This window comes from Pinus tabuliformis, chromosome 8 (genome assembly GCF_031772625.1).
Source record: "Pinus tabuliformis cultivar Carrire ecotype Pingquan chromosome 8, CPIR1, whole genome shotgun sequence".
Taxonomy (NCBI): Eukaryota; Viridiplantae; Streptophyta; class Pinopsida; order Pinales; family Pinaceae; genus Pinus; species Pinus tabuliformis.
Genome location: NC_142294.1, coordinates 1,089,186,588 through 1,089,200,905, shown reverse-complemented (window position 1 = coordinate 1,089,200,905; position 14,318 = coordinate 1,089,186,588). Strand labels below are relative to the sequence as shown.

General features: G+C 41.4%; 1 protein-coding gene across 8 annotated transcripts in view; it reads right to left on the bottom strand.

Annotated features, from left to right (window-relative positions):
• The window catches only part of LOC149239145 (uncharacterized), a 517,638-nt gene extending 504,779 nt beyond the window's left edge, over positions 1–12,859 (bottom strand). For 2 of the 8 annotated variants that reach the window (XM_089373330.1, XM_089373331.1), the window contains exons 1-7: positions 12,433–12,845; positions 12,087–12,159; positions 11,868–11,989; positions 11,702–11,752; positions 11,489–11,611; positions 11,125–11,244; positions 10,878–11,019 (exon numbers count right to left, since the gene is read on the bottom strand). In XM_089373330.1, the coding sequence (XP_089229456.1) occupies positions 10,878–11,019; positions 11,125–11,244; positions 11,489–11,611; positions 11,702–11,752; positions 11,868–11,989; positions 12,087–12,128 (600 nt within the window). In that variant the 5' untranslated portion in view covers positions 12,129–12,159; positions 12,433–12,845. Of the gene's footprint in view, positions 1–10,877; positions 11,020–11,124; positions 11,245–11,488; positions 11,612–11,701; positions 11,753–11,867; positions 11,990–12,086; positions 12,160–12,267; positions 12,386–12,432 lie in introns of all 8 variants that reach the window. The other 6 variants (XM_089373326.1, XM_089373324.1, XM_089373327.1 and 3 more) reach the window with 6 other exon arrangements.
• Positions 12,860–14,318: the final 1,459 nt, after the last annotated feature.

Genomic DNA, 14,318 nt, shown 5'->3' with positions numbered 1-14,318 from the left:
GATCGGTCGTGGAACACAGGATTCTCAGTCATACGAATCCCACTCTGATTATCACAGAGTATTACAGTGGTATCTAGCACATGTTGGAACAACTCACTAAAGATCTTCCTCAACCAAACTGTTTCACAACAGGCCATACTAGCAGCAATGTATTCGGCCTCCGCGGTGCTCAAAGCCACCGACTTCTGCTTCCTGCTCATCCATGAGATCGAAGCAGAACCAAGATTGAAACAGCATCCAGATGTGCTCTTACGATCCACCACACTGCCAGCCCAATCGGCATCAGTATATCCCGGAGTATCACACTCCCGGCAGTGTATCTCAGCCCATGGTTTATCGTGCCCCGAAGATATCTCAAAAGATTCTTGGCACCAACCCAGTGAAAATGATGAGGCTCAACCATCTGTTGGCTCAAAGTATTCACTGCAAAACATATGTCCGGACGGGTGTTCACTAAGAACATCAAAGCTCCTATGAGTTGACGATACTCAGTAGGATTGGCCAAGATAGGCCCTGCAGCGCTGCCACTCAACTTCTTAAAGTTGAGTTCCATTGGTGTCGACACGGACTTACAGTCCACCATCCCAAATCTTTCCAGAAGCTTCACAATATACTTTCCTTGAGAAAGGAAAATCTCTCCAGGTCTCTGCCAGACCTCCAGGCCTAGGAAATAGTGCATCAGTCCTAGGTCTTTCATCTCGAACTCAGCAGCAAGCTCCCTCTTACATTGATGAATGAGAGGGTCACCACCTGTCAGGAAGAGGTCGTCCACATACAGCACTAGAATGAGAGGCTTTCCTTTCACAACCTTAAAGTAAAGGTTTGGATCAGCATTGCTTCGAGTGAAGCCCAGCTTCATCAAGTAACTATCCATCCTCTCATACCAAGCTCTGGGTGCTTGCTTTAACCCATAGAGGGCTTTCTTCAACCTGCAGACATAAGTGTCTCGATCTTGAACTTCAAATCCCAGAGGTTGTTCTACATACACCTCTTCCTTTATTGCACCATGCAGAAAAGCGGTCTTGACATCCATCTGATGAAGACTCCATCCTTGCGTAGCAGCAAGGGCTATGATGGATCAGATGGTGGTATATCGTGCCACAGGTGCAAATATATCGTCATAGTCAATTCTCAATCATCATGGATCTGCACCTCAATGACTGTAATGTTGCTCTCATTATACAGCATCACATTGCTACCCCAAATCAACAAGAATGACAGATCTGGTCTTTTCATTGTAATATACTCCTAGTGGAGATTCATATCTTCTTTGTTGTCAATGCATCATCACGCTGCATGCTACCCATGCTGCCTTTGCATCATCACGTTGCAACACTACAACACTGTCAGATCTGCATTAATTGGGGCTTACGATCACCCAATCAAGCCTCCAAATTTGCTCCCACAGGTTGCCCAACCATCTGATCCAAAACTGATCAAATTCCTTGACCCAACACAAGGCATAAATTGTTGTTCCAATCTGTTTTCGCTGCTGCTCCTAATTGTGACTGGTTAGGGCATCCATATGCTGCAACAGCCCTTAACCAAGTCACCAAACAGCCTTCAAAAACTACGTGCTACCCTTGTATAAGTCCTCTGCATCCACGTTGTTGATTAGGGCTCAATCTAGCCCCAAAACAGTCCCACGCAATGCCTTTTCAGTGGGGTAAGGGCCTACGGCCTACCACAGGTGGCTTCCTGTACCCACGGCCTGCTGAAACAGAGTTTCCAGCCCGCACATAATATTCAAATCAACCCAGAATTTTGTCTCCTTTATTGAGGCCTTTCTGCTGGTTAATTTTCACTCCAAAACAGTCATAGGAGTGACCTAAACGTCCCCTCTTCCTTCACTGGAAATGCCCTTACCTGCACCCAATAAAGCAGAGATTTAGGGCCCAATATACTGCAGATTTAGGGCTTCTATTCTTAGCATGTAAGGGCCTCTTGGGACAGCGTATGAGGGCTCTTTAGAACTGCGGATTCTCCTCTAGATCTCTCTGTCCACAAAACCCAAACACGTGGAGAGAGTGCAGTGGTAGTCTCCCTCTTAATGCCAGCTTCTCTGCAGAAGTCTTTGAACTCATTTGACTCATATTCAGTGCCATTGTCAGTCCTCAAAATCTTGATCTTCTTTCCAGTCATATTTTCCACCAAGGCTTTGAAGGTACGGAACCACATGAAAGCCTCATCCTTCTTTTTCAAGAAGTATATCTGGGTTTTGCGAGAGAAGTCATCAGTAAATGTCATATAGTAAGAACATCCCCCCAGGGATGTTACAGGCAACATACCAGAAAGATCAGAATGGACCAGTTGCAATATCTCAGATGTCTTTGTGACACTTGAGGGGAAAGGTCCCCTTGTATGTTCTCCTTCAGCACAGCCCTTACATACACCTTTATGATTATTTCCAAAATCAGGCAGCCCTTCATGTTCATGATCTTATAATGCTGCCTATGCATCATCATCATGCTGTCCTATATATCATTGTCACATCACAGCCATATAAATCACTGTCATACAAGAATCACTTCCATACATCAAGAAACATTGTCCAAATATCACTAAAGTCGCTGCCCAAACATTATTGTCATAGGAACAAATATCTCTTCCATATATCATCTCCATTCATCACTAGTCAAGAGAACAATATCACTGCTATGCATAACTGTTATAAGAGTAAGTGACACTACAATGAGTGCAGAAGATCACTGTCAAAAAACTCTGTCATATTGTCATATTTCACTGTCATACGTACAGAAGATGGGGTCTGATAATAAGCCCACTTGACTACCCTTAAGCTCTTCCATATATCCATTTTTAAGACTCCAAATCATCTACCTTCTAACAGCCCTTGTTGTCCTTCTCAAGGGACTATACTTGGAGCTTTACCAAGCATCTTCTTACAGCCCATTATACCAGAATTGCAAACTGTCTAATCTGGACCATAGTATCTGGCAAATTCATCATTATAAAAGACAAGCACATACCTGTGATAGACGTCATATTTCTGTCCACAACTACATTTTGACCAATGCACAGGACCCTGAAATTTCAGCCCTGGTTAGGGCTTTCTGTGGCTTCTACGACAGCCCACTATACAGCCTTCAAACTTCTTTTCAATAATACATGTACATGAGTATGCCGGCTAACACACGGCCATACTCATAACCAATACAACAAGGCACGAGAGGCCTTAATAATAATACATCAAAACTGCAGCTTTCTATGTAAGCGGGTACCCACCGAGACGCTTACATAAACCTGCACCAAACTGTGTATAAGACTGTCATAAACCTGTCTACAACCAAGGCTATAATCTGTCCACAACCGAGGCTATAACCTGTCCACGTGTTATCTCAGCAAACCCGCGTTATCTCCTTCGCTGTTTGCTCCAAACGTCTCAACGTATATATATAAACCTACGTATATATATAACTGTCCACGTGTTGCTGTTTGCTCCAACGTACCAACGTATATATATATGTAAACCTGCGTATATATATATAACTGTCCACGCGTGTGTCAACGATTCTGTTCTTGTCCACGTGTCTACCGGCAACCATTCAACTGTAGATCTGTCAACCAATAACCCGTGGACTTATAAAATCCCGTGTGGTTGTCCGAACACACCAGCACCCGTAAACCTGTGTAAATTATATATCTTGGTCTACGTAGCAGCCCTCTGGCCTGTCCACGTGACGGCTCCACAGCAGTTCACCGATCTCTTGCTTCGACGACCCACCGTTCACATATACCTCTGCGCGTTCATGCATGCAAACTCCTGTTTTTAACCGAAGTTATAACCGCCACAACCGCAGCTGTAATTTGCCCGCATCTGAGACTATAAAACAGTCTTACCCACAACAATAAACTGTTCTTATCGCCGTGTGTCCCTACGTCGTATTTATCCACCTCTGTTCACAAGGTTATGTCACGAATAGTCTGCGCAACCCCTGCGCTTATACCGTAAGCCGGCACTTATGAACAGTTTCCCAACGACCACGACAGTTCGTTGTTCGGATATAAACTTCTGCGCTGTTACCCCAGATAAATCTGCGCATTTATATGTACCAACAACTGCCCACGTCTTAATCTTCAACAGACCTTTCGTCCCTCCACTGCGCAACCATAAAACCAAGCCTGAACCTACGAAGTTACCTTGGCTTTATGCGCATAAGACATGCGCATTCTCCAGCCTTATTCGCACGTCCTCTTGTCTTTTATGCCGAGATCAGAGAGTGAAGATCGATGGATTGATTGCTATAGATAGAGTTTGTCTTCACCTCAGCTCTGATACCATGTAAAGTTTTGTAGATGTTCTATGCTAAGAGCAATTTCACTTTTCTCACAAGAATCATACAAGTAGATAAGCAAAATGCAAATAGAACATATAAGCAGATCTTATAAAAGACAAATCAGAAACAAGAAAAATGTATGTGATTGTTTCGGCGGTCAGCAGGATGCTTCAACCAGCAAAGTCTCCTTTGGTCAGCCAGCCCAGCATGTGTTACAACAACCCTCTAACCAGCATGTGTCACAACAACCCTCAACGCTGGTCAAACTTCTGCGAAACCCTAGCAGCAGAAACCCTAGCATGTGAGTTGTGTTATCATCAAATTCTCTCCAACTTTACCTGTATATATATCCATCAATGAGGGTGTGTGACACATCTGTTGGGCATGTGAGCCTACATTACAAAACTGGCTAACCTTGCACATATAATTTATTAAGAATAATAAATTCAAAATATAAGTTCTGCTCATCAGATTAAGACTATTTTTATATGGATTTTACACCTCTCAGAAAGACGAATCCAACAAAAATATTAGCCTCTTAATCTGAGCATCAGAACATGGAGTTTGGACCTAGTTGTCCAAATTTAACAAAGGCTGACCATAATGTGGTCATGAAGTTCTTGATAGAGAATATCTTCACTAGATTTGGTTGTCCACATAAATTGATCACAGACAATGCAGCAGCCTTCAGGGCAAAAGAATTGGTGGACATGTGTGACTCAATGGGCATTAAGCTGGTTCATTCCACCTCATATTACCCTCAAGGCAATGGTCTAGCAGAATCTTCCAACAAAAGCCTGATAAGGATAATTAAAAAGCTGTTGGAAGACAACAAAAAGAATTGGGATTCTAAGCTCAAATATGCACTGTGGGCTGACAGAGTGACCACCAAGAAATCCACAGGGAATTCTCCATTCAAGCTGGTATATGGCACTGAGGCTGTATTCCCAATTCAGTTAACCCTCCCTGTGGCAAAGTTCCTACAAGAAGAGCAGAATGAGGAAGAGGACATGGCAAAAAGGATCACTGATTTAGCAGAGGTACATCAAATCAGAGAACAGCTGGTTGAAAAGTCCATGGCACACCAGAAGAAGATCAAGGAAGCCTTTGACAGAAGTACAAAAACAGATAACTTTCAGGTTGGGGACTTAGTTCTTAAGTGGGATGCACTGAAAGAGAAAAAAGGCAACCATGGGAAGTTTGATGCTTTCTGGACAGGGCCTTTTATCATTTCTCAGATCCAAGGGAACAATACCTTCATACTACAAAGTATGGGAGGGGAAACAGTTTTTGATGGCCCAGTTAATGGGCGGTTTTTGAAAATTTATGTTGCTTAAGGTCTCCTCGCCTTAAGGTTGTAAATATGTTATTTTATCAGTTTTAGTATAGGCTCAATTAGACTCCATACCCAATGGAACACTAGGAAATTTTGCTAATTTGGTTTTCACAGAAAAGGCAATGATCTGCAGTTCTTGAGACCTCACAGGGAGGATCTCATCCCCAGAAGGAGCCAGTGTTAGCTCCGCTATATAACATGGATTCTCCAGGGCCGGAGGCAAACTCGGTTCTTGGATGTGCTCAGAGAAAGCCCGTAATGGTCATCCTCATCTTCTCCTTTACCCCTTTCCCTCTCCCTTCATCCACATTTCCTACACTCTTTTGTTAAAAACCATATACGCTCCATTGTTCTTAAGCCCTGAATGCTTAATCCCATACCCCATAACCCTGTGCCCATACAATCGCGCGCCCTCGCAGACCCTTCTACTGCAGCCTTGGACGTTGACCTCCGTCACCCTAATCCAACGGCCCTCCCGTCACGTCAAACAAACTGACCCACGCAATTAAATCCCCACCGTCTGATCATCTCCGCCGCGATCGGACGGCGTTCGCTCTTCCCGCGCCCGCGAAGTGATAGCCCGTTAACATGCGATGGAGAGCGGTTTCCGCTGCCACGCGTCACGCTCCGAGTGGGATCGCTCTCCCTTGTACGTTTACCGCCCAACCCTCAACGGTGGTGCGGGCAATACCACTTACCACCCATCCTCCATCCCCGCCCGGTAACTCCTATACGTCTCCTCCACCCAATGACCGTTGGATCTGCCACCCGAGATCCAACGGCTCACGTTCATTCCGCCCTGTTTTCCCGAGCGATCCCCACCATCTATCCGCTTGATCCGACAGCTGATTTCCCTCCTCCGTCCTGCTCGTACATTCGCCATGCAGTCCACTCGCTTTGACCATTTTGTGCGCCCGAAGGATGAAGGTGACCTGTTTACCAGTACTCAGTGCATTTGCTCTCCAACAACCGCCTTCAATAGACAGTATGGCTGAGAAAGAAAAGGACAGGGCCCGAGCAGGTGAAGGCATTGAATAGTTATGGAATTTCATTCTGCACGACACTCCACCTGCCCGGGAGGACAACAGAGCGCAGGAAAAGATCACATCCATCAACTACAGCAAGCAATCGCACCAGAAACTCCATCAGGCAGTTAAAGCGGTTGGTGGTCAATTATGACCCCTCCCTACTTAGAATGGCCGAGCACCTTTGTAATAAAACTCTATATATACCAAAAAACAAGATGTAATCAAGGTTGATGGTTGTTGTTTTGATGTAAGGTTCAACTTCTGGAGACTGTAACTACTTTGATACTTGTAGCATCTCGTCTTCATTTTCAGCTAATACAAGCTTCTTTTGTTGTTAATTGCTCACTTTCTATTTCTATTATGTTCCACGCTGTGCTTGATATCCGGTTTTTCCTTAACTCTTGATGTTTAGCATTAGAGGAGCTGTCATCCTACCTCTGTGTTAAAGTCTTGTATGTATCAGTGAATGAGTTATTCAGGTTTCTTTTCACTTAGTGACAGAAAGTTGTCATCCTGTTTGTACACTAGGGAATTAGATTTTCAGACCTCTTTACTGGTTGTAGCCGGCCATCACAAGGTCTTGTGCATCTGCTGGTGTGGTCAGTATTCTCCATATTCACCCAATCTCTGAACTGTGAGTAATTGGTGGTCTAAGGCCTTGTAGTCTGGGGGTGTTCATGCATGTCTGGAGTTAAGCATAGTAGAAGTGGTTATCTGGCTTGAACAAGCATCATTCCTTCCATTCATCCATTTCCAATATTGAGTTGAGTTTGTAATGTTCCCGAGCATCTCCGAGCTACAACCTAGGAGAGTTTCTTGGGGTGATAACCCGTATTAAATTTGATATATATGATATTCTGGTGAGGTGGGGATTTATTTCGATAATTAATCCTTTATCTTAATTTATATCTCCCTGTAGTAACCAGCATATATATAATGCGATACATGCGGGTCCATGCATACGTAGCTATCGTATGGAGGTCTCGTATGTACGTTGATATTCATATTTTATTTATAGTTGTAGGTGGGTCATTACAGACCCCAAGCCTCCATTTATACTTTTCCTGTTGAGAAATCAACGGCTAAGATTAAATTAGACTTGATCCTCGTCGCTTAGAAGCTTCTCACCCATATTTTCATTAATACCCATTAATATTTTAATTTCCCTAAGTTTAGACTTAGGAACCATATTAAAAATAATCTTAATAAAATACAATCCATGTGGAATTTCTCCAAACGGTTTCTGGGTCTTGGAGATCTCATGTGTTCCAGCCCCTCCATAAAATTTCGGAGCTAGAGCACATCTGATGCTACCCAGAAATCAATAGTTGATGCAATCAGTACCAGAGTGACAGTTGCATACTAGTAGTAGTCAGATGCTAAGGAGCACAGTGCAGTGTTGACAGTAGAGCAGGTGTCTCAATGCAGAGTTGGCAGCAACGTAGATTATTCAATGACAGTGCAAAGTTCGCAGCAGCGCAGATTATTCAGTGACAATGCAGATGCTAGTAGCAGTCAAAGGTTCAGGTGACAAATGCATCATACTAAACACAATGGATTCAGTATTTTGGATGCCCCTCAGTTGTCATAGTTGCAGTAGTTACAGTTGCAACAGCAACAGATGAGAGGGAGTTGTAGTGCAGATGCAAAGCTGGCAACAACATGGCAGTGTTAGTAGCAACACGGATGCAACATCAGAGTTGCGCAGTGGTTGGTGGGCAGTAGCAGCGTGGCAAAGGTGATAGAGAGACTGGGTGTTGTGGCAGGATGTGCAGCACTAGAGAGAGAACACAATCCTCGCTAAGACAGAGTGTTAGTTTCTGTAACATCGGATGTGTTCTAGCCACGAAATTTGGTGGAGAGGCTAGAATACATGAGATCTCCAAAACCTAGAAATTGTTTCTAGAAATTCTACCTAGAGATGGCTTAATTAGATTATTAGACGATTTTTAAATATTTCCTAAGTCTAAATTTAGGGAATATGGTTAATTAATCAGAATTAATTAAGCCAAGGTGTGAATAATCTAGAAACTCACACGGATTGACTCTAAGATGATCCTAGCCATTGATTAATTTTTAATCTTGGTCATTGATGCTCTAACAGAGGATTATAAGAAGTTGATGGGCACTTGGAGGAGACACACCAGAACACCAGAAGTTTGATTTCCTTGGCACATCAATTTCCAGAGTAGCAATAATGAGTTTCCGGAGAGCCAAAGATTGAAGCAGTGAGTGAGGGGCAGCGACAATGAGTTCGAAGGAGATTCTCCATATTCGAAAAGTCAGCTACAGGGGGGTCGAGTTTCCTTAGTGAGGCTGCGCAGAGGCAACGCAGAAGCTTCAGAGGCAGCAGTTCGATTTGGCCAGACAAAGGGTCGATTCAATTGCTGGAGGTCGAGAAGTTTTTTGGAAGGTGCCAATGAATCATTCTCAGAGGTTGGATTGAGCAAACGACTTGATTAGTTGTAGTTCCAGGCAAAGCGTACCAGTGATTGCACAGGCTTGATGCAGAGGCTAACACAACGGTTTCGTGGAGCCCATTTAGAGCCAGTTTTGGAGTTGGATCAGTGTCGGGTGAGACAAGATTTGTCTCACTAATTTTTGTGGCCAGTTTCTCCTATAGTGGATTGTCAGTTTGTGCATCCAGATTGTACTCAGATTTTCACTGCGGCATAATAATAAAAAAAACCCTCACTACTACACTGGTTTTCCCAAGTTGGCTTTTTTCGGGGAATTGTCCAAAAATAACGGTGTCACTTTTATTGTGTGTGTGCTAGTATTTTCTCAATTTCGGCACTATTTATTTTCCACAGTTTCATTTGTGAAGGTTGCAGTGTGTTTATTTCGATGTTGCTATAGCAATAAACTGAATAATTAATTTATCGGTTAGAAGAAATAATACCCACTGCTGCATAGGATTCCAGTTGTGGAATTTTCACATAAGACCCATAGACTTACCTCATAGACTTTACTTATAAAGAGAAGACAAAAATTGAGGTATTTTTAAGATTTGCAACGTATATGCAAAACATGGCCATGTACTCTTGCAATCAACCCTAATTTCAGAATTATAGAATTTTAAAATTAAAATTTAAAAGGGGAAAATACTTCTTAATGGTGCTCATTAATTAGAATTTAATGTAGGAAGAGTGGTAAGGTATCAATAATAAGGATTAAAAAAGAAACATATAGACTTCATTTGAAACAACGCATGTTAGGATCACGAAACATCGAGAGAAGTGGTGTCCAGAGGCATGGTTTCCTGGGATCCCACTAGTCACCATGACCAATTTACAAGGAGTATTTTTGCCTACATTAGAGATGAATATCATGAGCAAAACCATGGGTTGTCATAAATCTAGAGCCCTTGGTAACTTGATCGAGTCAAATTTACCCAAACCACCCTAACAACGCAAAATTAAATTAAATAAAAAATAAATAACTATATACATATATATCTGATCAACTAAAGTACCTTAAATCCATTTAGATAAAAAATTGTAACACTTATAAAGATAAAATTAATTATTATATGTGTTCTTGCTAAAAAAATTAATAAATAGTCAAGTCCCACTAGCACAACTGGTTGAGGATGGGCCTCGGCATCAAGGCGATCTAGGATCAAACCTCACGGGGGTGTTTGTGCCCTGTGCTAGGGGGAGGAGACATGCTAAAAAATCTAATCACTTTAGGGCTAGTGTGGCCCAGGTCGGGCTGAGTGTGATCCCTGGGTGACTTTGACGAATTAGATGCCCCTAAGTCACAGCTCCTCAAGCCACAGGTCAAGCCTAGAGGATCACAAACAATTTGACAAAAAAAAATTAATAACTAACATAAAATTAAATGATTAAAATATTTACACATTAAAAATTATAATATTTTCTAACCTTCAAGAAAAAATACAATCTTTAATAACATTTTAAGAAAATATAAGCTAGTAAAGTTACCCAATAATACTCGTTAATTTAGAATACCAAAGTATCATATATCATATAAGTCATTCACTAGGAGAAAACAAAACTTCAAATTATTGCACTCTCCATAACAGGGAATACTTTATTGAGAGAAAAATAAGAGTAGAAATACTTTTGAGCAAGAAATATGACTATAGTCCTCTAGGAAACTGAGGAAAAATAAATCTCAAACTCGAACAAAATGATAGGAGTGCTCTCTCGGAAAAAATTGTAAGCCAGGATGGCAGAGGGCTGATGTGGTTACCTCGCCCTTGAGCGCTGGGTTTTTTGGATTGGTGAGTAACACGGCTTCTGGATATGCGAGTGTCCGGCATCTTGCGGGTGATCGATCGTCCTCCGTTGGCATCACTCGCTGTTTGTTATCAGTTATTGCCATATACTCGAATCTGTATCCACCCCACCCCACACCTTACCTGTCTCAATACAATACGTGAAATTTGAATTTGGAAGCGTTTAAAGGGGAAATACAAGGACCTGTGCATGAACTTTACTTGTCCTTGCGCAATCTAAACACCATGCGTAGCTTGACAAGATCGCAGTCAGGGAATTCGGTAGGCCTCTCATAAATGGCATACACATAGAAACCTGAATACCCGCTTAGTAAAACATACCTGCATCATCACGAAAGCATCATGAAAGTCTCAAATAATTTTTTTTAAACAATATCATGTTCTTGTTCGGAAATTTACGAGCAATTTGGACAAAATTTAGAAATTCAATACTTTTCCAGCCATTTAGACATTCAATACCAATAAAATTTTGAAGTTCAATAAAACATGGATCAGAGACAATCGAGAAAATCAATCAACAGCTGGAACTAACTCACTAGTATGAATGTTAAATAATTTTACCTACCTGATATCTATATTCAAGGGAATTTGTGCAGTGCCCTGCAATGAAGGGTCCCAGTTTCGAACAAATGATACTTCAACCTGGTCCTTTGTCTCTACCACCACACTAAATTCGTTCCCCTCAATCCTGCAGTCATAATTTTTTGAAGTTCTAATTACCATTTCCAAGACCGGGGAGCTTGTTCATTAACATATTTAGTTCAATGCTGCAACTCACAAATCAGATAGTAGTGGGCCTCCGGGTTCGCTCCAATTGAGATCCCAGTATCTGCATTTGCATTGGTTTAGGGAAGACATTAAATGAGCAGCATGATTCCTTAACTAAGAGAAAATCCAATCGAAATTATATATTTTTAGGGATCTATCGGCAATGATGGGCATACCCTCTGTGAGACTCCAAATTCAGAGTCTCCATCAGGTTGTCTATGCCGCCATATTCAATTTCCGTTACAGTTCCTTGGGGTTTCGATAAGGTGACTTTCACAATACCATTGTCCAGAACCACCTGTACAAAACTAGCCAAAATATATGCTTCATAATTCAACCAAAAATTGCAAATGTAGATAATCTCAGAGTAATAGGCAGAAAACTAAGGGGATTACGTGGCTAGTATAAATGCTCAAATTCACATTGCCCGGTTCCATCTTCACCTAAATATCAATGCTCTTATCTCAACTGCAAAAAAAATCAACATAAACAAGGAGCCTTTAGTTTTAACAATATCTTCAAGTCGATATATGACACGAAATAAATTCTGTATTCCCCTCGATATTCCATGCTTGCCTCGATGCAGATTTTTAACAGTTTAATAGCTCGGCATTCTCCTATTGTTTGGACTTTAACATGGGAGCGGAATATATGTCCCAGCCTTTGCAGATTAGATTACATTGCAAAATGCTAACTGCAGAATATTAGAGATACAACAAATTAAAGCAAATAAACATATACAGTAATAGCTTTTGGGAAGGTATGCTGCTTCTACTTTTATGTCCTGCACACACACTTATTCTTCGCCGTCTCTCTCCCTCTTTGAGTTGAATGAATAGCAAAGATTATGTAACTAGTACCGTCCGATTGAGACGTGAGTTGAATTTAGAGCAAACATTCTGTAACTTGTAACTGTCTGATTCAGATCTGTAAAGAAAACGGTGGATATCTCGTCCAACTCCAACCCACCCTGCGCTCTACCACAGAAAGGAGTGGTTGCATCTGTTGATGAAGTATTGGCATGCTACATTATCCATCCATCCAACCCTCTCCCCGAAAAAGGAATGTCATCCCCGACCCGACTTTTTGGTCATTGAGTAGCAGGCAACATCATGGCATACATGTTCATGCATGCCATGTTCATGTACCTTGCGTGGCCCAACTTCCATTCAAACTGAAAATACAGTGTCCGATGAAACGGTGTGCATTGGAATTTGCAACGGAAATTGATTTGACTGGATTCCCCGTTTCACTCTGTTCTGGATGCCACGCTGTCTCGCAGCCCCACATGCTTCGCCCACAGATTGCATCTTTCAATGTTTTGCCCCTTCCTTTCTCTAAGTTCATCTCCTTCTCAATGAACACTAACGAAAAGGTGTGAAACCAGCATGATGACCATATATATTCAACGTTCCTAATAACTTTATGTCATCTTTTTATGCCGTAGGTTACATCTTTTCAACGTTCCTACTAACCCAATGTCATATTTTTCATGCCCATTGTCATATTTTTATGCCGTAGGTTCATGATCAAAGTATAGACTAGCATTTGCACCAAAAGTGCCCGGCACACCGATAGAAATATAGATGAATGTTCAGTGATGGAAAGGTTGTGTTGCATGAAACAATAAGGTGGACATGGACGGGTTGTAGTAATTTTTTTTTAAAGAACTTGAGGAGAGGCATAGTATGTGGTTATTCATTTTCCCTTATTAAATTGTTTCCAAGTAAATTTATTAGTTTAATTTCGTATATTTAGTGGACCAAGTTTTTAATAAGCAATTTTTCAGATTGCTACAACTTATTCAGGGGATATCCAGTTACCACGATCAAATAATGTAGTCATTATGATGGATCTTGATTTAATTATTAATCACGGTGGTTGTCATGGACTCTGTGTATAAGTGACATGTGTATTTTACAAGTTCCTTGCCCTGAGCTTCTAGCATATCAAATTTGTATTTGAAATGGCATATTTTGAGAAGACATGACAGTGGACAAATGCTTTAGATGTACACAAATTGCAATCACTAACATTCGACAAATTTGTGGAAATGTTGTTGGTGATAGTATCTAGCTTTTTTTAGTGCTTCATGCGCTATGGAAATTATAATTTCATTGGACAACTAGATATAGATTTATACTCTAATTACATTGAGCTCTTTAATGGGGAACTTAATTATGTTTACATTGCCTAAATCTGAAGCTATTGTAGAGAATGTCTTAAAGAAATTGCCAAGTGAAGTAGCTAGTGATACCGTGAAACGATCTGCTTTGTCTACAACTCTAGATTCGACTCCCTAGGGTTGGGGCATTTAAGTCCATAATGGAAGGATCAATTGAGCTTTTTGTGCCATTTCTTAGTGGGCTTAAGGAGAATTACAATGCACACCAATCACTTGTTGCTTCTTAAGGTTCCCTTGTTGAATTCATAGGGCATCGCATTTGTCTTAGATATATTGGATGGCCTAGCTATGTTGATTAAAATATTCATAGACCTTTCTACCTACATTGTCAAATTAGAGAATTGAACCTAAAGGTGACTGAGTGTAGCATGAAGCTCCTTAATTTCCCTTGAAATTTGGTGGAGCGCAGACTTGAGGTTTGTGAGCTCGTGCTTTGCCATGG